This window comes from Aedes aegypti, chromosome 2 (assembly GCF_002204515.2).
Source record: "Aedes aegypti strain LVP_AGWG chromosome 2, AaegL5.0 Primary Assembly, whole genome shotgun sequence".
NCBI lineage: Eukaryota > Metazoa > Arthropoda > Insecta > Diptera > Culicidae > Aedes > Aedes aegypti.
The window spans coordinates 105,992,050-106,018,102 of NC_035108.1; the positions used below are offsets into that span (position 1 = coordinate 105,992,050).

At 36.6% G+C, this 26,053-nt stretch overlaps 1 protein-coding gene and 1 long non-coding RNA gene across 5 annotated transcripts in view; both read right to left on the reverse strand.

Annotated features, from left to right (window-relative positions):
- Positions 1–3,640: 3,640 nt before the first annotated feature.
- Positions 3,641–4,352, reverse strand: LOC110675258. Its single transcript, XR_002499310.1, has 2 exons — positions 4,181–4,352; positions 3,641–4,119 (listed from the first exon to the last, which is right to left on the reverse strand). It is a non-coding gene; the product is annotated as an uncharacterized LOC110675258 (long non-coding RNA).
- A 15,032-nt stretch (positions 4,353–19,384) lies between these two features.
- The window catches only part of LOC5575250 (diacylglycerol kinase 1), a 655,530-nt gene continuing 648,861 nt past the window's right edge, over positions 19,385–26,053 (reverse strand). For all 4 annotated transcript variants that reach the window (XM_021841863.1, XM_021841861.1, XM_021841864.1 and 1 more), the window contains exon 21: positions 19,385–20,080. In XM_021841863.1, the coding sequence (XP_021697555.1) occupies positions 19,991–20,080 (90 nt within the window). In that variant the 3' untranslated portion in view covers positions 19,385–19,990. The remainder of the gene's footprint in view (positions 20,081–26,053) is intronic.

The window sequence follows — 26,053 nt, forward strand, 5'->3', positions numbered from 1 at the left end:
TAAACATTTTTCAGAACTGCAACCGGATACTTGTACATATGCAATGCGTGCGATTCGGAAATAGAAAACACTCCCGCTGGTTCTAGACCTATCAGATACCCTGGCGACGTCCGGGAAAGCGATTTTCTATCCCTTCCGCGAGCAAAGCAGGCATTCGACGTTACTTTTCAAAAACTGGAAGAAACGAGGACGCAAAAAGAACATTTGTACCAGGAAAACCAACGATATTTGGCAAAAATTTCCCTACTTCAAGCACAGCTACAATCAGCGATGGAGCAACTCTCAGTGTCGAGAAACTGCAGCAACAATGAAGTTTTTGATGTAAGTTATCATTCATTGAGATGTACTTTGAAGAATTGTTCTAGCATTTATCTCTTGATAATTTTATAGTCAATCAAACAACATAAGCCTGCTGTTGTGTATAAGCTGGCAACGAACACCAAACAAGGATCACGATACTCTGAGGATATACGTACGTTTGCCATGGGTATGCATTACCACTCTCCAGCCGCATATGAATTCGCGAAGGAGAAGCTTAGTTCCGGAGATGATCTACCTCATAAATCTACAATTGCTCAGTGGTACAACGTCGTAGACTGCAGTCCCGGCATTTCAGCGGCAGCCTTAGAGATAGTGAGTAACAAGGTGAAAGCGATGAACGAAAAGGGTAATCCGCTCTTTGCGAATTTGGTTATGGATGAAATGTCCATTAGAAAGCAATTATTTACGGAAGCCGATGGAACTATTGGTGGCTGCACTAACGTTGGATTCGACATTGGACTCAAACAAGAGTTGGCCACGGAAGCGTTGGTATTATTGGTAACAGCATTAAATGATCATTTTAAGGTTCCTATTTCGCATCACTTTACGGCTGGAATCGCAGCAGAGCAGAAAAACATATTGATCACTCAAGTTCTGATGGCATTACACGATCAAAATCTAATCGTACCATCTATCACTTTTGATGGTATGAAGACAAACATACGTTGCATGAAGCTATTGGGAGCATCTTTTGACGAGCCAATAACACCAACCTTTCCCCATCCGTGTGGAACAGGTTCTGTGTGTGTTATCATGGATGCTGTTCATATGCTGAAATTAGTTCGCAATACTTTTGCTGCTAAAGGTGTTGTTCAGGATTGTCTATGCCGTGATATTAATTTTGATTTTTTAATCAAGCTTGAAGATTTCCAGTCCACAAGAGGACTTCATCTTGGTAATAAGCTTAACAGTAGTCATGTTAATTTTCACAAAAACAAAATGAAATCCAAACTTGCGATTCAAATGTTCAGTAATAGCGTGGCGAATGCATTAGAGTACCTTTTGAAACAAAACGTTGAAGAATTTTAGGGTTGTGAAAGAACAATTGAGTTTCGTCGTACGTTTAATAACTTGTTTGATATAATGAATTCAAAATCAAAATTTGGAAAAAATTTCCGCAGGCCGTATTGTAATAAAACACATCCAGATTTCATCAAATACCTACAATATTGCAAACAGTACATCACAGGACTAACATCAAAGACAAATTAAAGACCTTCATGTCCCTTGCAAATGCCCAAAATTTTATGGCTCATAAGGTAATCTAGAATGCCGTGAAAAGTGTACTGCGATGTGTCAAACTTGGGTACCTTTTGCACTACCGAGGGACCAAATGCAGTACTAGAAGTGGTACCCAATCTGAGCCCGAGTGCGACGGACCTGCTAACATGCTATGTCAAAGGAGAACAGATTTCAATATTAGAAACAGTTAATTACACAGGTTTCCTAGGACTACTAGTTAATATTGAGTCGATTACTATCATTTACTTCCAGTATATATACCCTTCTAGTAGTCCATTAGATTATCTACTTACCTACAAACTTTGCCAAGACCACATAGAACAAACATTTTGTCTGATTTGAGCCAGAGGAGGTTTTGACGACAACCCAACAACAAAACAGTTTACCTATGCGTTCCGTGCCCTCCTTATCCATAAAGAACTAAGAATGTCCACTGCTGCAAACAGTTTACCGCAAGATAGCACAGAGTTGGCCATACTATCAGTACCAAGTACCAGGAACAAAAATTCAAGAGTGTCAGATACCTCTTCAAATAACTTGCTGGAGAATTAGTTGTACGATGAAGTAAATTTGAAATCCTTGGACAATATTGACAATGATATTGTTACATACATTGCAGGATTTGTTGAGAGAAAGGTCGATAAAATACTTAAATGTGATGAGTGCAGGAGTGCTTTGCATACTGACGAAACTGAATATTCTATGTTAGTCGAGCATAAGCGGTACTGTGCTGGTGCACTGATTAACGCGCAAAAAGATACAGTCATCATCTGCAAAACAGCGGAACAGATTTTAAGAGCAGAACAAGAAAAAATCGAGAAAGGTTTTGTAGAACCAGTTAGGTTGGTAAACAAAACATTGTCAATTTTGTGGGATCAAAACCCGACATTGTTTAAAAATTTAGATGATCACGTTACGCAATGCCCTGTAGACGAAAACCACAAGCTCCTATTAATGAAACTGATTGCACGCTGCTACTTAGTCATTCGTAGCCATCACATGTGTAGGCTAGTTTCTGAGGCAAATAAGAAAGAAAATATCAGGCAGTTCTCTAAGAAAATGGTCATATTTGCTGGACAATGATGATTCGCTGAACACTGTAGAAATATGTTTTGACTGGAAATAAATTAAATGAAAAAATATTACACTCGTTTTACTATTTATTATACACAATGAAATACAAAAGTAAATTAATTTAACAAGGAAGTTGTCAAAAAAAGCTCTCAGTTAAAAACTGTGAAATTGCTCATAAGAACACTAAGCGAAGAAGCATGCTCTGTCCATTACCGCATTAAACATTCTTCTGTTTGTTCACTAAAGTGTATAAATTTGTCCATTTATGTGCAAACCACATAAAAAATTCAATAATTCTAAAAGCACATCATTCTTGAAGGTCAAATTCCCCTAGTAATATCCGATTTACTGCTCATTAACGCATGTCAGCCCCATGTTCACTGGATTTCTTTTTCACATGAGGCATTTGTGCCTTTATGAGCAGTTCAGTGGCAATGGGGGTTGATTTTTACCCTACACAGTTTGTATGATTTCGAAATGCATATTGTCAAATTAATATAGGGAAAGTGTACCAGTTATGGCTATAGTGGTTCCCTATTTGGCCATATGCAAAATTTGGATAACTTTTACATTTTTAATCTTTTTGAATGTTTTAACATCAAGATTTATTCTTAATTTAACTGCTAAAACACAAAAGATTTTTCAAAATGCAAAAGCATACAAGATATCACGTATGGCGAAATAGGGAACCACTATGGCCATAACTGGTACACCTACCCTAACTACGAAAAAAAGCAGTTAGGTGTATGTACCGTAAAGCGTCCTGATTCTGCACATGTGGTCTAAATTTTGTCGAAATTTAAGAACATTTACCAATACCTCTATCTGTATATGATGGTAAAACATCACTTTTTATTGTACCTTAAATTATTAGTATCATTGATTTTCAATTTATTAGAATATTCCTAATTGAGGGGAATTAGGGCCTTAGGTGCGCTGAATTACGGCACTTTACGCTATCTGTTTTAGACAGTGTATGCTATTCGGAAGAAAAAAATCAGGATACATGTTACATATTTATAATCAAATAAGTTTGAAACTATTAAACAGAAGTTGCTTATCATTGAATGGTCAAATAAAACATTGCCCTACTATTTTAGTGGTGTAACCTGTCAGTCACTTAATCATCGGTGACCAGACCATAATGATAACGGAATCGGATAGGTGGACAGGCATTCAACATTCTCTAGCAAGACCTGGCGACCCTTGATCTGGTTTGTCTCCTGCAACCGCACGCTTTAGACTGTTCTCGGCCGCGTCAATCCTAAGTCCGCGAATATGCAATGATTGTTAGAGTCATTAGGGCTTTTCTACCAGCCTCGTTTTCGTAGTAAAATAAGGAGCGCATATTTGTCGACAGGCTTGGTATCTCCGTCGTTTCCAGCACTGCTTTAACAGCCGCTCATCAATTGAAACTTTCAGCAGCTTTCTCCTGATGTGGAAGTGTCTGTAACCATCTTATCCTGGCGCACACGATCGACACTGTAATTGTAAAAAAAGTTCCATTAGTTCGTTCGAAAGGTAATCTCTAAAAATCACTTACCTTTTCGCGTTCCCTCCTGAAAAAGCGTCCTCTGTACGAGTGGAATGCGAATTACCACTGCACCAGCACTTCCTGTGTGAGCCATCTAATTTAAGACTATCAAAATTTAATTAATCTGTGATTTTTCTTGCTACAAACATTAACGAGTGCGATCTTCGATCGCTACCAAATGGAAAACACGAAAATAACCAAAACAATACAAAGCGTAATTTGACACTTATATACCCACGGGCGCTTCGCATGTTGAAAGCCGAGAACAAAAGGAACAGCAGCGACATTCGTCCTCTATAGTTTATTACCTCTATTATCTGAACTCGCTGTGGGAGCTGCTTTAACCCAGCAGCAAGATGGGCAGCCACGAGTCATTGCTAAGAAACTCAGTAGCACACAACGGAAGTATTCCAGAGTAGGAAGAGTGTGCCTAGGAGTTTTGCTGGCGATGCAACACTTCCGGAACTTCGTGGAGGGCACTCGGTTTCCTGTAATTACCGATGTACGTAGCCTTTTATGGTTGTTTACGATCGATGTAGAATCTTGCAACGCAAAACTGCTGAGATGAGCGTTGAAAATCTAGTCCTATGACATTGAGTTGGAATATAGGAAAGAGAAGAATAACGTTTAGCCAGATTGCCTGTCTAGGTCGGTTGAAACAGTTCTGACGGTGAATGTGGACAAGGGGTACCAGGAACTGGCGTCAAACATCGAAAGCTGTCCGACCCAGTACTGCAATTTCCGTGTAGTCGATGAAGAAATTTTTAAATACTGTAAATCTGAAGACAGAATAGAAGATGGACGTTTCAGATGGAAGAGATATCCGCCGAAGGCTGATCGTGTGGAGATCTACCGAAGAATTCACGAAGAAGCGCAATTGGGTTCGGAGAAAACTCTAGCGGTGGTTCGACAGAAGTTTTGGTGACCAAAAATGGCGGTGGACGTTAAGCGGCAATGCCAGGCTTGCGTGAAGTGTCAAAAAAGCAAAGCGTCGAACCAAAATACGACTCCACCAATGATGGGTCAGAAAAAGGTCGTAGAACATCCGTGGCAGTTCTTAGCGATGGACTAGGTGGGTCCGTTACCATCGTCTGGAAAGGGGAGAAGTACCTGCTTACTGGTAGTGACTGACCTGTTTAGTAAGTTTGTCATTGTTGCTACTGTTCAGGGAAGCGACAGCGGAAACTTCGGCTCACTTCGTTGAGAATTCCATCTTCCTGCTCTTTGGCGTGCCTGAAGTTGTGCTTACTGACAACGGAACGCAGTTCGCGTCATCATCAAGAATCACTTTAAAGAGAGGGTGAATAACCTGCAACGTATCGCTAATGCGATCTGGAATGCGGGTCATAGTTACACACTTACATTCCTTCCCCATCCCAACTAACTGTAAGGACTTGACCGGCGCCGTTATTGATCAATAATATGAGAGCTGCTGAAATGTACACTTCGAGAGTAAGCGGAAAGTCCTAAAGTAAGTAATTTGAAAGACTGAAGGTTCGGATTAAAATATGCAACACATGGCACCTGTTTATAATTGTGTATATTATGTGATTTTGCAACATTCAAACCATTTCAATTCATTACCATTCATTTCTTCGTTCTAGCATAGTAACGTATCAATATTCCCTATTATATACAATCAGCAGGTGATGATAGCTTTATCGTTAGCTCTGTCAATTCTATGCATTCATTACTATTCATACACTTATCCAACACAGCGAAACATAAACGATCGCAATGCGACATTTTCGCACTATGACGATGCAGAAGCGATTTTTTTTTATCGATGCAGTAAGACTTTTTGATTTTCGCTAAACTTCTATACATAAACGTTACATCTTCGATCTCGCAACATGGATTTGCTATACTCTGACATTTTACCAAACAAATCTAGCAATAAGTTGGATCAATATGGATTTGCTGTTGTTAATATTCGCTTCGAGGGTGGCTGTGTTCAGCAAATATGTTTCTTCAATGTTTGATATAGTTGTTGTCTAAGTGATATTGAATGGGTTTTTGGTTTTGTAGATTTAATGAATTACGCTGAGATTACTATCGGTATCAATATATTCTTTTCAATATTTCATCTACGAGTATAATAGGTCTGGTTTATGGACGAATATGTCTCTATTAGTTTGACTACGACTTTGGTTCACTATCATTCAATTTAAATGGTTTAAAGCCTTGCTAGAAGTGTAGCACGCGTAAATGTGATTTTAATAGTTTTAATAGGAAAATGTTTCCAAAAGTAGCAAAACATAAAAATCGATACTGATGGTTCTGTTGTTTGGATAATGTGCAGAATCTGACGCAGATTGTTTGGGTTATTATCTTACTTTTTCGGTATTGTCAGTCCTCGGTTCAGTAGTAAAATCAGACGTGTTTAATTTAAGAAACTATCTGAGGTGGGATAGTTAAAAAGTAAAATCTGTGTTTGTGGTAATATCCTCTATTTTGTCAGTATCGCTTTATACCTTCTAAAAGTGCCCCGTTTGGTCCGAAAGTTTGTGTATTGGTTGTTCAAAGTTACACTCTTTTTACTTCAGTAAACAAATGGACTTCATCAACGGAAACAAATGACTATATTCATCTAGAATTTGTACATCCATAACGTTTCGTGAGAAACTTAAAACAGTCGCTCTTCAGCTACGCTATCTATCTCCTATTCTCGCTCTTTCATTTCATTCTCTCTGACGTTCTTGCACGAGCGCGCAAGTGTATACCCTCATGAGCAGACGCCCGATCATTCTCATTCGGTTGGCTATACACTGTTCCCTATCATTTAACGTTTAGTTTCTGCTCAACGTTATGCGCGGGTAACGCTTTTGCTTACAGAATTACTTGCTTGTTATGAATATGTGTATGTTTTCTATATAAAACCAGTGTTTTTAGGCCTGAAACTACTATCCAGAGGCGACTGGCTGCTTTCGATCGCTGCTCGAGTCCTCGTCGTTTGAGTAAAGAACATAAACTAATAATCGAAACCAATACAGCGGTAACAGTGATGTACAGGTAACAGTTTGCTTAGCAGAAAACAAATTAGGGTTAGAGGTGTTTAAAACAAAAACGTATTAAGGTGTAACCATTGCTAGATAGTTTCTGAAACTCTTTACATCACGTGTATTGTATATGTTTTAGAATTGTTGGATCGTTATTATCTCTAACTAAAAGAACTACTCTTTCTTATCAGATCCTTACAGTTACATAATATCATGTCTTATGCACCTATTTTAGAATTTCAGTTATATGTTTATAAACTAGTCAATACTGTGTCTCTTTGTTGCAGTGATAATGAAAATTTATTTCCTTCTATACTCTATAACTTCTCCTATTTACACATGTTCAATGTATTTCGTATGTTAACTGCTACTGTGGTGTTTCCGAAGCAAAAATAATTTTCTCTTGCTCTGAATCTCATGCTATTCTCTTCACTTTCTTTTCCATGCACCGGCTGTCTTTATCGGATCGGTTATTTTTGCTCGTTAAAAAAAATAAATAATTCAAAGATCAATACAACACTTCACATATTCGATATACTTTGATAGGCTTTGGTATTAATTTCCCCAGTGGTGGACCTGCGGTTTGTTCCACACGTCGAAGCAGGTCCGAGTGGTGTGTACATTAGATGCACATTGAAAGCGTTTTATGAAGTATGGATTAAGTTAGATATCTATGACATTCAGTTTTGTACATTCTTTTAGCAACTAAATTCGAACGCGATGGTCCAGATTTTGTTTTGTTTTGTTTCGGATAACTTCCTATTCGGGTGGCTAAGAGTAACGATGGGTCGATTGGGCACATTTTCTTCAGGTGTGCTCCGTCTAATTAGATCCAATAGTAAATTAAAGAATAAATAGAAAAAAGTAATAAATCAAGAAAAGTTTCTTACCATAGTAACCGTAGCAGTTTGAACTAGCTTTTACTTAGTGTTTTTTAAACAGCGACGTGAAATCCAGTAGCCAATCTTTAACATTTCTTTAATGAGTTCAACAACAAATAGGTAAAATAGTAACTTATACAGACGATTTGTAGTGAATAAAGTGAGTAAAACTCGTAGCAGAATCGCTGAAAATATTCCTGAAGAAATACCGGAAAAGGAACTTCAAAACAAATTTCTGGATTGATAGAACCTACGATTTATTTGTATTACTTCTTATTTGTTTAGAAATTCATATTAATGGGGAGAATGTCAGAAATAATCCCTGGAGATTTATTAACGGCAATACCTAAACTATTCTAGGCGAGTACAAAAAAAGAACACTTGTGAAAATCCTTGATTTCATTTCTTAAAAAATCTCTGGATAGAGAAATGTGATGCTTTTTAAAAATCTTCGAATGAACTGTAAATGGGATCATGGATGTATTTTCGTCTGAGGAATTTTCTTGCTTTGAAAACTATAAGAGTTGCTCTAATATGAACAACTGTGAAATGATTAGCTTCATTATGTATTGTCTTAGGATTATAAAATTGTACAAATATTTAGAGCGATTTCTCAAACCTTTGAGAATACCAGCACAAAAATGAGTGGAATATATGGAGGAATCTTCAAGACTTCTTCAAGTATTTTACAGTTGTATTCGAAAACGAATCTTTTGATGAATACCAAGTTGCATTTTTTTCAGTAAAGAAATCTTTGAAAGAAATCATGGAGTTATTCAAGAGCATTAAAAAAATGAAGTGAGGAACTAAGATGTACTAAGAAACACAAAAAAATGAAAATTTCCTCGAATGATATCGGTTACAATATCGAGAAGTTCCGTAACAAATATGTAAAATATTGCCTGGAGTTGATGTAATTCCCAGACAAATAAAGTCTGTTCCACTTAGAATTGGGTCCTAAAATTTTTAATGAAATCTTGTTTTTATTTAATAACATGAAAAAGCATGTTACTGTTGCTACTTAAGCAATTTTTCCCGCTCAAATAATGGCTATGTCATGTTTAAACTTTAATTTAAAAATTTGGTCCATAAATGAACCTTGACACTTTTGACCATGTTTGACGTTCGCTTAGTCGACAAAAACACCACAGGGGTTTTAGTTCGACCACTGGGGTTGTTCCTATCTGACATTTCGTAAGGGACACGGAAACAAAATACACCCAAAATTTGAGTTTAAGCCAAAGGATGTGACAAAATCTAAAAAAATGTTTTTTGGGCTTAAACCAACGGAAAACATTAGAAAATTGAGTAAACATGTGTTTTTGGCTTAAACTTAAGCGTTTGGCACTAAAATTGGGACAGGGCTTTAGGACCCTATTTGGCCGTTTTCTTTGTATTGAAGAAAAGTATATTCAGAATTGCGTTTTCTCAATTAATTAATCCCACGAAGTTCTGATCTGACTTAGCCAGCTGCCATTACAATCGTGATATCATAGAATGGTATTTGCAGACTAATTTCAATTTTAGTGAAAAAAACATCAGTCCACCAAATATGTTGATAAAATATTGAGGGATTCCACGGAGGCATGCAAGTCGATTCTGATCGAACATTTCAAAAATATCTGAAACTTTGCACAGTTTTTCAGTTCCATCTAAATCGTCATTTTCCGATATCAAATCTTCAAGTTGAGTCACGACTAACTTTTCAAAAGGGTGTATGTGAAAATGGTTCAAAAATATTCAAAAAGCTGCACAGCAAAAACGGTTCGTTCGATTGTTAGACAACTAAAGAAACAAAGTTAGACAACTAAATAAAGATTCCAAAAAAAAAATACACACAGTAAAAGAATTTTTTTTTGCAATAAAAAACATCATTTTTGTCACAAAAACTCAAATATCTCAAAACCCTATCGGAATACCAACGTAATTTTTTGAGGGAAAGTTTCAGCTCAATAGAAAAAAATGAATTAAAAAATTTACCAAATTTTGGTGCTGTTGCTTGGAATCACTCTATTGTTTTATTACAAAATTCGAACGCGCTCTTTCTTGCTCATTTACACGGTGGTTTGCGATTACCCTTTAATGGGTGAAAAAATACCCATTATCGAATAGTGTACCGATCTGTCAAATCATGGGTGAATTTGAAAACTCAAAAAGAGTAAAAAAATACCCATTTGTTAAAACCATTGTTGATCTCATAAATGGGTGAAAAATAGTTATGAAAAGTGTACATCAATTTGCAGAGAAAATTAACGTGCTTCTTGATTCTTTTTGAATTTCTCATAATATGATTATCTCTTTTATTAGGTACTGGGATATTCCATAAAAGCGGTGAGTGATGCTCGTTTCGAATATTAATTCAAATAACTAAAGTTGTTGATTTATTTCAGGAAATTTCAGATTAGTTGGAGGGTTGCACCGGTTTGGCATCACCTTTCATTCCGGCACAATGTTACATCGATATATCAGCAATAAAAAGTGCTTAAATATATTTCCCATATGTTCCATGTGGTAAAATAAACCAAAACTATAATTTCTCAATTGTTTTACTTAACGATAACGTGAATAATCTTCAAATTTATGATTGTCCTCTCATCGTTCTCGAAATGGGTAAATTTTCACCCATTTTTCAATGCGGGAGCGTTTTGCATAAAGGGTAAAAATTTACCCATCCTATGAAATAAACTTGCTTTACTCTTTAATGAGTAAACCGTGTTTACCCATTAAATGTGGAGAGGCACGTCTAGCGGAAATGGGTAAATTTTCACCCATTAAAGGGTATTCGCAAACCACCGTGTACGTAGCTAGGATTTTTTTCTAGGGTGGCCATCAAATTCTTATTTTACAGAAGTAATGTCTTTCGCAATACATAATCACGATTTCCACAAATTTCGTAGTTTGCATAGATTTTGAAATCGCTGCACATCAGTGATATTTGTAAATTTCTATTTTTCTTCACTGAAAATATTCCTTTTTTGTATATTCCAGTAAAAAAAATGTTCCGAAAATGCTCACTTAAACGTATTAGAACATTCCTGTACAGATTGTGGCAGAATACGTTCAAAAGTTCTTTTAAAAACTCTTCCGTAAAAATACTCAGAAGTTACCCGTTATCTGTTCAGAGATTTCTTAAGAGAATTATAATATGTAATATTATTATTGTTTCCGGTGTCCGGCCGTTTGGCCGAATGCCGTTTGCCCGAATTACGAGCAAAAAAAAATCAAATTGCTTGAACTCTAATGAGTTCGATTCATAAGTTCGTGGCCCAAGAACTGATCAGCTAATTAATTTGTTGATTTTCATGATGTGGCCGAACGTCATATTTGTCGCTATATTAGTGCTCCAAAAGAATAATTGAAACGATTCGTTAATTCGGGACGAAGTTGAGAACTCACGTCAAGACTCTTAGCTAATAGGTGGTTCATTTCTGGTGTTCAGATTAATTTTCATCGGAAATTTTTCCTTCTTTTAAACATAGGCTATTCATTTGATCTGTATTGGTTCCATAACTATTGGCAATAATTAATATTGTAAGATAATTTTACCTTCTTTAAATCATCGACAGTTCTTTGTAGTTATACTGATATAATAATTTTCGCTGAACATTACTAAAGGACCTATGTACAAATGAGAGATTCTCTCGCTCTCTCGCTCTCTTTCGATTATAACAGTAGAATACTAAAGCTTTTGGGAAGTTTTTCATTATAGATCGAAAGGCAATTTTCTTGACTAGCGTTTCATACAAAAAACTTATCAAAATAGGTTAATGCGACTCAGTTATTGAGTAAAGAGAAAGTAAACAAAGAGAGCCTCTCAATGTTAGATAGGTCATTGTCTTAAATGTTTATAAAAGATTTTTCCTTCTTTTAGTCATAGGCTATTCTTTCACATTTGACTATTTTCCGTAGATTGTTGGAGTTATGGCTTTAAATATGCTCATAAAGAGTATTTTTAAAATATATTTTTAGTACAAGAATTAACTTCAGTGAGATGTCATTCTGGTCCAAGATTATCTCTGCGCCGTTGCAGGCGTGTATCAGTAAATCGAACGACTCGGTGAACACTTACGTCAAATAGGCTCACTGTTTTTTTCCGTTGTGAAGAAGCCAAAACTCGAAGAAGCCAAAACTCGTAATTGCTAGAACTATGAATTAATTTACTTTGTAAGATTCGAAGCATTGAAGCAAACCAATGCTACAGAAATACGAATAAGTCGTGAGCCATTTTAGTTACTATTAAAAACTGTCTACAAACGCAATGTGAAAATCTCTGCTGGCAGCTTTTACCGCAAGCATCGAAGTGAATAATTGGTTACATTTAGGATTTTCTTCTCTAAACATTGACTGTTTCTTGAACTAATATTAAAGAGCTGAATATCAAGGATAATTTATCCTTCTATAATAATAAACTGTTTCTTGAAATTCAGTTTTGAAATTCATTACAAATGCATGCTAACCGTAGTTTACTATCGTTCTCAATTTCGGCCAAACGGAACTCGGCCAAATGACCCTTTCGGTCAAGTGGCGTTCGGCCAAACGGCATTCGGCCAAATGACCCGGAACCATTGTTTCCTTTGGGTTGTTGTTCAAGGATTCTTCCAAAAAAATCACCTACACGCAAACAAAATTTCTTGTATAATCTACCGAATCCATGGTAGAATTAAGAACTGCACCAACGATTTTCAACCGACTACGAGAAAAATATAAAGATGATCAAAACAAGTTCCATTTTTGTGTTCCACGTTGCATTTTGGAGGACCGGTGCAATCAAGAGGCTGTCATTTCCATAGAAGAACTGTCAAAAAGCTTCCCGATCAACTGATTTGAAACGTCTTGTGAATAGGCCTATCTGACATTTCGGAAAGGGCACGGAAAACAAAATACACCCAAAATCAGAGTTTAAAGTAAGTGTGGCCACATTTTAAAAATCGAAAAAAAAAAGGTTTTTTTTTCTTACTTAAACCAACAAAAAACACTTAAAGCCTAGTATCCACATCCTAAGTAGAGCGGTCAAGTACAATTTGTTGTGAAAAATACCATGATTATACAATTTTAAAACCGGACAAAAATCATGTGCAGGCAGTATGATTTTCTCTCAGTAAACATTGATAAAACAGGACAAGAAGATGTTTCAAGTTGATGAAAATAAAATGTTTGCCATTGAACAGTTCGGGTTTTGACATTGACATTTGACCACCCATCAACTTCGAAAATTTAAAGTTATCCGTCAAATCGTACACTTTAGATTAATTATCTACGCAGCATTTGAGGGCGATGTTGTACAATATATTCACATTTGACTTGTTTGATTTACCACGGGTGAAATTGATCACCGTGGCACGCTATTTCATGCCTTACTAAATGAGCACACATATCAATGAAACTTATAGAAAATAAACGTTGTTTGTCTTAACTATTGTCAAATTGTATGTTGTGAAGTTTGTTAGTGTTGAATAATATTTATATTTATAAAAATCATGTAGAATTCCTTAATCGTGTTTGGTGTGGTATTGATAGGCATCCAACAACTTCTTGATTTAAACAAGGATTTCTCGATTACTTTTTCAAATCGACGTAAGTAACTTCCATACGGTTTTGAGAAAATTAACTCAGAAGAATCACAACCTGTCTTCTAAAAATGTTTTAAAATGAATCACATTTTTAACATTTTTTCGACGTGTACATTGCTTAAATTTTGCATGCAATGAGCTCGCGTTCAAAAACTATGGAGTTCATATTATTTCACACGTGAATTTTATGACAAAATTATAAGCCGTTTTATTCAGTTACTTGCGACGTTTTTCTACCAGTGTAAAATCGACTCAAGTAGTGTTTTGTTTTGATTCGTGGTTAAGTCACTTTGTCTCTCCATACAGCGGGGCGGCGAAAGTAGTGGTTAGGTTGCGAAAGTTGAAAATCTTACTTTCGTCGTTTTGTAAATCCGGAAATTAAACGTTCCAAAAGTGAAAAGTCGAGTTGGTTCAAAGCGAAACGTGTAGAATTTCGTCTGCGAAACACGTAGGATCGATAAAGTAAGTTTGTATACTTTTTTGACTAAGTTTTCGAGATTTGACATGGTATGAGCCAGTTTGTAAGCATGCTTGACATATATCCCCAAAACAGTTTGTATCATCGAAATTCGTACCAATTTGCTTATTTGGTTGAAATAATTGAATTTTGGTTAGATACCAGGAGATTCCTCCGGAAATTGCCTACATTTCTCGAAAACTTATTCAAACAGACTCAAGTCAAAAAAGTATACAAACTTACTTTATCGATTGTACGTGCTTCGCAGACGAAATTCTACACATTTTGCTCTAAACCAACTCGATTTTTCACTTTTAGAACATTTACTTTCCGGAATTACAAAACGACGAAAGTAAGATTTTCAACTTTCGCTACCTAACCACTACTTTCGCCGCTCCGCTGTATGGAGAGACAAAGTGACTTAACCACGAATCAAAACAAAACACTACTTGAGCCGATTTTACACTGGTACAAAAACGTCGAAAGTAACTGAATAAATCGGCTTATCATTTTGTAATAAATTTTTTGTGGGAAATAACAGGAACTCCCTAGTTTTTGAATGCGAGCTTATTGTATGCAAAATTTAAGCAATGTACACGGCGAAAATATGTGAAAAAGGTGATTCATTTTAAAACAGTTTTAGAAGACAGGTTGTGATTCTTCTGAATTAATTTTCTCAAAACTGTATGGAAGTTACTTACGTCGATTTGAAAATGTAATCGAGATTTAGACTTTTCTGCAGTCTTCTTGAAATTCAATTGTTACGGTACATCAGGGATGTCATAAATCTTTGTTTGCCGATATTGCAGACCACTCCGTCAAGCTTGCGTGTTATCTGTAGTATATTGCGTATAAGTTTGGATATTTTCTTCATACCTACTTGTAAAAAATGAAGCTTTCCCGAATGCTTTCGAAACCAATTCAACATTAAATGTAGAATTTAATCACAGACAAACAGACGTAACACTTAGAACAAATTTCTTCAAAATCCATCGCGCACTATGCACCATCATCATCAACATTGTTTCGTGCAACAAGATCTGCAGATGGCGGTAGTGTGAAACGTCAAATGCGAAGAAAAACGATACGCGCCCCTCTGGTTATGAGATTTGTAACATAGCGAATTTGAAATGATCGTTGAATGAGTGGTCGATGATAATTTCGTCAGTGTTACGTCTGTTGATCTGTGATTTAATTATGAATAAATTCAGGGAAGATTTGTAGGAATCTTTCAATAAGTGTTTTATACAATTATGGTAAGGCCGATTAAGTTTTTAATAAGAGCTTTTTTCATCGTGTGAGCTGATGAATCCAAGGCCGGTCAAATACGTGTAGTACACGTAAGTAGAAAAAGAGCTCGCTTTTCATGCACAGCTCGAGCGAGGTAGTGCTGGCGATGGCTGGCGCATCTTTTGACGCAAAAAGTTTTGTGATCAATCCCCTAGCAGTGAGAAAGCAAAACAATTTTTTTCATAACATATAGTTAGACATACGGTTTCTTCGAAAAAGTAGTAGAAGTGGCAATTTGAATCTACTTTGTTTAAGACACAATTTTTCATTTTTTTATACTTTTCGATATATGCCGTAATCTATGAATGACTTCAAAAAAATCATATTTTTTATAAAAGCATTCTTTCAAGATTTTAAACTTTTTTTGTGTTCTATACAAAGTTGTTCGTCACAGAAAAACCCGTGTGTATAGACATTTCATCAAGATATTTTTGAAACAAAAATGCTATTCATAAATTAATCGTTTTTTTTCAAATTACTTACTCTCTCCAAAGAAAAGAATCTTCTAGGCAAACGCTTTTATCACCTAACAAAAAAGAATACATGGTACTTTCATGATATGTAGGGTAGTCTGCGACATTTTTCGCCGGAAGCAGGTATTGGGGCCCAAAAAAGGGGTAGAGTAATTTTTGAATTTGAGTGTGATGAGATGTTCGGCTAAACCACGGGTTTTTATGTGACGAACGCTTTGTAGAAAAACACAAGAAATGTTTAACAAATTCACGTCAAGATATATTTGATATCAAACTACTAAAAACGCAAAATGATTCAGTGCAAAACCAACTGATTTTCTTTGATTCGAAATCGTGAGATGAATAAGCAACAATCATCAACGACGCGTACAAATTTCAGGCCGTCATTGAAATTAAATTATTACATATGGCGAAATAGATAATCATTATGTTCATAAATGGTACACCTATCCGACTGCATTCATACTAGAATCTACGTAATTTACGCTAATTAGATATATAACACTATATTTGTAATTTCTAGTGAATGCTAGGTGAATGGTATCTGATATCAAAAGAGCGTTATACAAGATGTAGTCCGAACGTATTACGTATAATACTGACGAAATTTCCAGCGGATACGTTTTGAACGAACATCATAAATTTCCTATGTTTCACACTTCACAACTAGAGGCGTGTGCATCGTTTTCTTCCGTGTTTGACGTTTCACATAAGCGCTTACTGCAGACTCTGTTGCACATGTGATGTTGCACATCACAGTGACAGTTCGTGACAGCAGAATCTCGGCTCACTATGACGTACAGACATTTCGTATCGGTTTCTCTCTCCCAGGTGGTGACCAGTCAATCAAATTTTCAGATTTGTGCTCCATTAAATTCGGTGGATGGCTTCGCTTTAGCAAACATTAAAAAAAGTTGATCTTAGTGCTATATTTAAGAACTCCTTTTCGCTTCTTGGTGCGTAGCACTTTGGAATATGCTGTTCAAGTCTGGGCACCGTATCATAATGAACAGTGCCATCGCATAGATAGCGTCCAGAAATCGTTTCTCATATACACGTTACGTCATCTATCGTGGTCCAATCCCATCAAATCACCGGCCTATGAAGATCGTGGCCAACTAATCTTAATGTAATTATTTGTTAGGTAATATTTGTTTGTATGCTCCTATGCGCACTCTTCGTAACCGTTCTAATTTGTGGATTCCTACTCGACGCACTCAATAGCTTTTTTTGACCCTTTTGAGTTTTGACGCTAGTTGTAGATTATTTAATGATGTTTCCAATAAATTTGACCTTAATATCTCTAAAAATGTTTTCGCTAGTAGGATAAGAAATCTAGATTAAGTCACAAACTGTGCAACCATAAGTGTTGAAGATGTAGAACCAATAAATAAATAAATTAGGTTTTTGGGGGGTATTGAGCCTATTTCATATTTGTTTGTCTGTACTATCACTGTTGATATCGAACATCAAATCTTACAATGTATCCAATCGACACAATCGCCACACTACGCTGTATGCGAATCTCGTTCTTCTTAAAGATCTAATTTAAAGCACATAAACCGAGCATTTTCATCCTTTCTGCCGAGGAGACTGATAGATTTTGTTTATATATAGTACTATATCCATTCTTCTAGAACAACATAACACATAATTATGGCACTAAAACTGCCCCCCGATAACTAGCTATAGCTCAACAATGATAACAATAATAACCGATATCTCTTATTTCGAATCGAACAATTAACGAATAGTAGTGTGTTAAACCTATGATAACTAACCGTTCGACATCTGTCAAAGAGAATTTCATTCACTCGCCACAGCCAAAACCGATTTAGATTAAACGGCAATTTAGATGATACCCTAGTTCCGAATTATTCCGTCGCAACAGATGCGTGATGGTTTGCTATCGATATAATCTAATGCATAATGACGATATTGTTCTGTCCGTTACAAAAGGGCTTCTACTCTTTTCGCCCGGTTGGCCATTCAGATGAATATATTGAAATTATGTGCTCTATGCTAATGAGTTTCGTCCTTTGCGGTAATTATGTTCGCACCTCAATAGCCCGGTGACCTTTAATATGGAAATGCTTTGAGCCTTACGTGTGAAAGTGTGTCAGCTGTTGTCGTCATGCAATAAGATGAAACGAATTAGGTGTTGGTATGGAGGATCAACTTGTGACGGAGGATAACGTGAGTTTCAGGAGATAATTAATAACTGATGGGATGGATGTACAGACCTACATGCTTATGAATAATCAAGTGAAGTTTTAAAGCAGAAGATTGAATTACAGTTTGTCAATTTATCGGTATGAATGCACAGTTGAAATTAAATATAAGACAATAGGTACACTTCAACTTCATTTTACGAAGGTAAACCATTTTTTAGTGTTGGCGTAAGCGAATTCGCTACGAATTATTTTTTCTGCAACTCCGTTGCAAATCAATCAACTTTTCATTGAGAAGTTAGTCAACATAACGGCCTACTTTTCCTACCAAAGAAACAGTGCTGAAAAGTGCTACTTTTCAGCACTCTTTTCGGTGCTGAAAAGTAGCACTTTTCAGTACTGTTTTGGTAGGAGTCAATCGAATAACCCAGTCTCTTCATAACATTTGTGCTTATTCTGGGCGGCGTGTGACTCGAAAAGAGTCGTTCTCACCTCGGGTGACGGGAGTCGACTTTTCACTTCATTCGACTCGTCTCGCCTCCTCACACGCCGTGCAGAATAAGCACATTTACATCTGGTTATTGTAAAATCGACTAATTGCTAGAAAATGCATTTCACCGAAGTTGGATTTTTCGCGGAATCAATGCAAGATACCATCCTTCGGAAGTAGGGCGCATTCGAGCGTATCCGGATGCGAATAGAATGCACGAATTCCAAAGTTAGGTATCTCGGTAACTATCTGGTTCCGACAAATGCTGGCGATTCTGATTTGGGATCGGATTGTCCAGCATGATACCGATGAAAGCGAGAAAACTTGTGACATTCATAGGTACTACTGTATCACAGCCTACGTGATTGAAAAATACTGAATTGATACTACGTATGGATGTATGCCCATGTGGGTTCTCTTGAAGTGTTTGTCCGTGCTTTTAGAGTTAATCCAGCTGAGACGGCATTTTTCGAAATAGCAAAAAATGTTGTATGCAACTCGTTGCAAAACTCGATTTTTTCAGCACTCGTTGTATTTATCCAACTCGGCGAGCCTCGTTGGATAAATGTACAACTCGTGCTGAAAAAATCATCATTTTGCAACTTGTTGCATAAATAACTATTTACGACCAAAATTCAGATAACGTATCAAATTAGACGATTCCGCTAAGTTGTCTAATACTGTAATCATTGCCTAACTTTCTTTTGACGGTTGTAAAGAGAAGTCGAAGTGTACCTATACGTAGCCTATTGATAGTGAAATCGATTACAGTCCGAAAGAGGCCATCGATATAAGTTTTCCATCCACAGGATAGAAGCTAAGCCCAAAAATCAAAAACCGTTACTCAACATTGTTTGCATCAAGTTGATCCTCAAGCTTACGTCGAATTAGTTTTGAGTTTTATGAAATCCTTTGCTTACATAAGCACCTTCCCTCCTGTTTCCTATACCACTTTTAAAACTTTTTAAATCTAGGATATCCATATAGTAACGAATTTCGATACGAAATCGTGCTCCTTAATTAAGTCGTCTCTACTAAAGCTAGGATATATATCATACAGATGTGTACGGGAGGGCATTCGTGTGTGTGCTCGGTGTAAATGCTGGTAGGAAAAGCTACGGCTCCTATCCCATATGAATAGTATAAAGTTGGTTTGAATAAATCCAGCAGGAACTGTCTGTACGGATATTTTGCCATCGCTCGTCCGGTTTCAGACGGAGCTTCCCATGTAGTGTAGGTGTAAAAAGTAGCACTATTCAGCACGCTACCGTTTTGTGTGGTTGGTTTGATTTATTTGGTTCCGTGTTAAAGCTATGTCGTTTCGTCCGGAGGTTTGACCCCCGGTTTTTCTTTTGTTACCGTCGAAGCCCAATCCGGATGTGCTGCCGCCCTCTCTGTTCAGCGTCGTCGTCATCGTTACGCGTCCGAGAGGCTGGCATTTGGCTAGCCTTCGTTCGAGGGAGTGTCCGTGTCGGGCTTCTTCGATAGTCATCTTTTCAGGAAGTTGAAAAAGCCACCGGTCTTCTCCGAGCGAGGCCCCATCAGCATGGGCACCTGGTTTTTGTGGGTGAGTCGTATCTGCAACGGAAATGTCGAAGAGAAACAAGTTCGATAAGCGGATTAGGTAATATGTGCTGGCACTTTGAGTATTGAACTCTGATGAAACATAAATCGCGTTGAAAATCTATGATTTCTCAGGGAACATTACTAAAGGACCTATGTACAAATGAGAGATTCTCTCCTCTCTCGTTCTCTTTCGATTATAACAGTGGAATACTAAAGATTTTGGGAAGCTTTTCACTATAGATCGAAAGTCAATTTCCTTGACTAGCGTTTCATACAAAAAACGCAACAGAAGAGGTTAATGTGACTCAGTTATTTATGAAAGAGAAAGTAAACAAAGAGAGCCTCTCAATGTTAGATAGGTCCTTTAGTAATGTTCCGCGAGATTTCGATCGGTGGTAAGCGAAGCGTAACAGAAAGGGGAGACTAGGGAAATTTGATCCCTTTTTCTCAATGAGATGTATGTCTGCAAGTAAATCACAATTTGTAAAATACACAATACTGTACATACTCTCCTGTAAACATGTTTTGCTATGTTATTAATTACGAGGCAGTTTTAAAAAGGTTGTTGAGATACACAAAACTTTAGTTTATATCATGACATATCTAAGATAACACCGTATGTTATTTTCCCTATTTCTTGTTTTATTCCAACAATAATCATCAAAACTTTGCAGAAGCAAATCTCGAGTTTAAGTAAACCGATGTAGCTGAAAATTTAATGGGTAATCCACTACATACATTGAATTATAGTGATACATTTTACATCAATATATGGAGTAGGACAAATGTACCATTAGTGGTGCATCTTAGGGAAAACTGCTGCTAATAATATCATGCAATATGTGATTTGCACATGTCAGTCGATAGATTTTAAACCCTTCTATCATTCAAATGTATAAAAATCACGTTTTATTTGAAATTTTCTTGTAAAAAGTCTAGCACCAATAATAGGAACACTATTCTTTTAGTGGAGGCATGTTTTAAGACTGGTTCCTTTAATGGCGCAAACCGTTGATTTCTTATGGGACCCTACACTAAGGGTACTGATGCACCGCCATAGGTACAAAATAGCAAATTTTTTATGGATATTATTCGATACCTTGCATCATTCTGAAAAATACCGTATAGTCATTTTTAGTGCCAAACATGTGAAAACACACAACCTCCACTATTGGAGCTATCTCTACTTAGGGAGCGTTTACCCTAGTACTTTAGATTTGGTTCTTCAAATGGATAGGGATGATTGCTTTTTTAAGAAGCGTTTAAATAGTTTGATGACACCCCAGGTAACCATTAGGCCGTAAAAATTGGCACAACATCGGTTCTATAGTGTTATAAAAAACTTCTCTCACAGAGCCTATAAACACTATATTCCTCTAAAGTGCTGCATAACAGCCACTTTTGGCGAATTATTTGGCCCATATACTGCCTGCCCCCACTTTCAAACCACGCCCGTGCAATAGACGACAAAACATTTTTCACCACAGATATTGCGATTTTTTTTACCACTTAGACTTTGATGATCTGAATTTCGTCTTTCGTAGGTTTCGCCTTCGATTTCGCTGCCCCTTTTCGATCACCGCCACCCATGCAATTATCCTGATGTTCATGACAGTTCACTCCGGCCGGCTCAGTGTTTACCATTTTCTCTTTGTTCTCGACTCACCAGCTGGTCTGGTTTACATAACAAAACCAGCTGGTCTTCCGATGTTTACAGTCATCGTCATTGTTATAACCTCCAGCTGGTGTGTTGAAACCAGCTGGTAGTGACAAAAATCAAGGATGAAAGGTAAATGGTGTTTGAAAATGTACCATCAGTACATTATTCACGCAAACAAATTTTGTTGTATAATCTACCGAATCCATGGTAGAATTAAGAACTGCACCAACGATTTTCAACCGACTACAAAAATCTGTTAAGTTAACTATAATCTGGTGAAAATCACTGAGCAGTGCAGTAAATTTGACTATGTACATAGTAGAATCCACTACAAAGCATTGTATTTCAATCCGTGACACCCACCGTACAACACAGTGTGGTCAAAAGTATGATGTTAAACTTCTCAAATCAAGAATGTTTCTAGTCAAAAATACTACAACTCTGGTTAAATCAACAGAAGAAATTTTCTTGTGTAGTGATGTTGACTATGTTTTGGTAGAATTAACAGATTAATGTAGTCGGTTGAAAATCGTTGGTGCAGTTCTTATTTTTACCATGGATTCAGTAGTTTCTACAATAAAATTGATTTCAGTGTTGGCAGCTTCTCAATTTCGTCATGGAAGTCTAATCATTCGTGAAAATTACAATAAAAAAAAGATCTGTTTGTTTTGTTTTTTATCCTACTTCAACCGCTATGAGTCAAAAACGTGTTATTTTGTTTCCTTCTTTCTCGTACCAATTGCTTCATCACGATAGGCGATTACATTTTTCTGTAGTTTCTAGTTGTTTTCGGTAAGCTCAAACGGTCGGTTCCAGGCTCGAACTTAGTACTGTTAGTTGTAGAATGTTATGTTGCAGAGCTTTTCCAATTGATCCATCCTCTGGTCTGATTAAATCATTGTCTAAGAAGCGTTTTTAAAGGCAGAAAAGTGGACGGACAAGTAAGTAAACTTGAAATCAATTTAATTTGCTGATGATTTTCTAATGCTTTTGTTTTTCACCGTAGTGTCTGCCAAAAGAACAATCTAGAAAAAAATAAGTGCAGCTGCATTGATGCGAGCTATTCAATCGCAAAATGCTTCGGACGAGGCTACGGATAACTTTCCGGTAGCACCAGAGAAGAAAGATGCATCATCGCAGACGGAGTCGAATGAATCCGCGGAAGGGAACGATAGCCTGGCTATCAACATAAACAAATGCCTTTTGCTGTTGTCTCACGTGAATACAAAAGTGGATGCGTTGGGCGCGAATCAATATCAACAGCCTGGAAGATCTTCAAATGAGCAGATTAATCTGTCGAAGATAACTTTCCAATCCGTTGAAAGTTTGGCTTATTTTGAAAGCTTGGAAGATCGCTGCCGAGATGAATCGTTTGTGAAGGGAATTGTTGCCTGCATTGGAAATATTCACGGTCGTCACAGATATACAAGTCAAGGAGCAACGATGAGTCTTCGAATAATCGACTACTTCTTCGCTCGCGATTTCCTGCTACAGTGCTCGTGGACAGGTACTACTTGTTCGTCCGGTAACGAGGAAGCAAAAAAAGCAAAAAGTACCGTTCATGAAGTTTGATAGAACGATTGATTTGTTTTATCAAATGGTGCTTTATTCCGACCCATCCTATACGCTAGATGAATGCAAAACTTTTCTGCACCGCTGCTTGAAGAACGCACATCAACGGTTCGCGGAAGTGAACGGAATAAGAAAACCAGTCTCGAGAAAACGGAAGCAATTGACGAACGAAGTCGTTCCACCTGAAGACCGTATGACCGGAGGACAGAGTAAGGATTTCGACAACATTGCAGAGGCAGATACAAGTTGCGGCGAAGGATCACTGGTAGAAACCAACGGAAATGCATAGTGGCAAGTAGAGTTTCTGGAAAATCATGAGGAAGAGGAGAATTTGCCGCCAAAGTAGTTGAAAATTGAAAATTAGCACCGTGGAATGGAACATTGATTGATTTTTTTCTGTTAAACTTTTATTTTAGTGATGAACTTCTAAAAAATAAAACCGAAACGTGAATTCGACGAGAATAAATTGTGGTTTTTATTCAAACATGACAGTTTTCTTATTTGACTTTGCTCATTTCTCAGGAAGAGTATGATGCAACGGTACAAAAATAGTTTCTTGGTGAATTTCCATCGCAACCAATTTACAAAAAATGCTGCTGAATAGATAAACCTTACAAGAACTGAAATCGTTATTTGTAATTGTTCTATAGATATAAAAAACATCGGAGGGAAACGGTTTTTCAACGTGCTTATCATTTGTAAGGAACCAATTATCTTCAAACTTGTTTGTTAGCCTGAACCCTTCGTATATTGTGCAGTACAGAAAGTTATCACCATTAATTCGAGAAGGCTGTTTTAAACTAGGATATGATTGAATGACTGGGCTGTTGTTGGTGGGGCTGAGTTTTCTCGGAGATTCTGTTAATTATTTGGTTCAATGGTAACCGTCCAGATCGCACCATATTTTTAATTTGAAATAAGAAATTTTCGAACGGGTATGATGTTAACGTAGGCAATGATCCAAATTTTTTGACCTCATCCACAATATGAACAAGGTTGTGAGTGTTACTCGAAATAACGTGAAAATGTTTGTTGTAATTTTAAATGAATGTTTTGAAAAGGTTCTCAGCCATGGGTAAATATTTCCTATAGTGTTCACTTGAACAAATCGTGACGGCGTAGAGCAAACTGATGAAGTTCTCAAACTGTGTTATATCAACAACATGTTTGAGAAGTGCTATCCCAATATAATTTAGGAAAGATGCGCATTCAGAGACCTTCCAATGGCAAAGAAATCGCAATCCTCGCACTTTACGATGCATTTCTGACGGTAGCCTTATGTTAGCTAGCATATTGTCAATACTATCGGTTGTAGATTTTGACCATTTTGCATAATGCATTTGGCCTTCTTTGTAAATTGTGAGCAGTTTTTTGGTAATACCAGAATGTAACAGATGTAATGAATCAGATACTATTATATCCTCAACCATGTCAATTGGTAAGCGAAGCAGGGGCGATTCAACGTAAATCTTTTTAAGTTTCCCATTGTCTCGAATTTTGTAAGTTTGATGGAATGAATTGAAGTTTACCGTTCCTGTAATTATACATGGATATGAATTCATGGTAATAGAGTATCCCCGACTAGAGGCTTGTAACAAAAATATAATAAAATTTTATCAGAATATGATATGCATATCATATTATGATATAATTTTGTTAGGCTCCGTCATTCATAGAACATAATAAAACAGAAATATAACATAATGTGTTTCATATCCCTTTAAGATATTTTTTTGTTCATTTTTAACAACTTTATAACAACATAAATAGATAGTTATGTATTTCAATAATATACAATATTATCGTATATCGAACAGTATTATAATTTTGATACTTTGTATCAAACATTATAACTTGGTTTGAAATGTTTTTGATAGAATTAAAACACATTTTGTTATGTTTATGTTACTATTCATACACTTTTTGTTATAATTTTAGTTATTTTAACAACATCCTGCATCAAGTTTGTAACAACCTATGTTCGAAAAACACTTATAACATAATAACATATGCTGATATAATTTTATTATGTGCCCTTAGTCGGGTCCACTTCAATTACCTTTAATAAAGGCTCTTGCGGGTGAGTCACAAATAAAGGCTCTAATTTTAACCGTCAATAGATTGCTGTTGATTAGGATTACTGATTTTAAAATTGTTTCCGCTTCATCTGCAAATGGCTTCAAAAACTCTTCGGTAGAAGTAGGTTTGCATGAAAAATGGCTGGTTCTTCGAAAACGTTGAACAAAATTGGCCATACTTGATCAATACCATTTTTGTAAAGCGGTAATCCGTCAATGTTTATATTAAGAGAAATTTTTCCAGGCTGCTTAAGATCATAGAATGCTTGAACCAGACAATCACCTATAACGAATAGAAAACACACCCTTTAAATTTTCTTTCAACTTATTTCAATACAAAAACAATATACCCAATCCTTGATGCCAATACTGGCCACCTCCAATTTGGATCAAGTTGGGTTCTTTACGAGGGGTTCTAAGCAGACTTCGCGGATCGGTGGGAAGGCACCGATCTATGGTGGAGAGCCGATTAAGCAATGGTTTCAAGGCTGAATGAGAAACATTGTATTCCAGGCTCCATTTTTGGATGAAAGTGGTTAAAGTTTCATTATCGTCAGTGCAATCCTGCTCCGAGTCTGAGGATCAAGCAGGACTATAGTCAAATGACTCTTCAAGTGCACCATGAGCTTCCATCACGTCGGAATCATCGAAACCAAGATCTGGAGCTACTGTTCC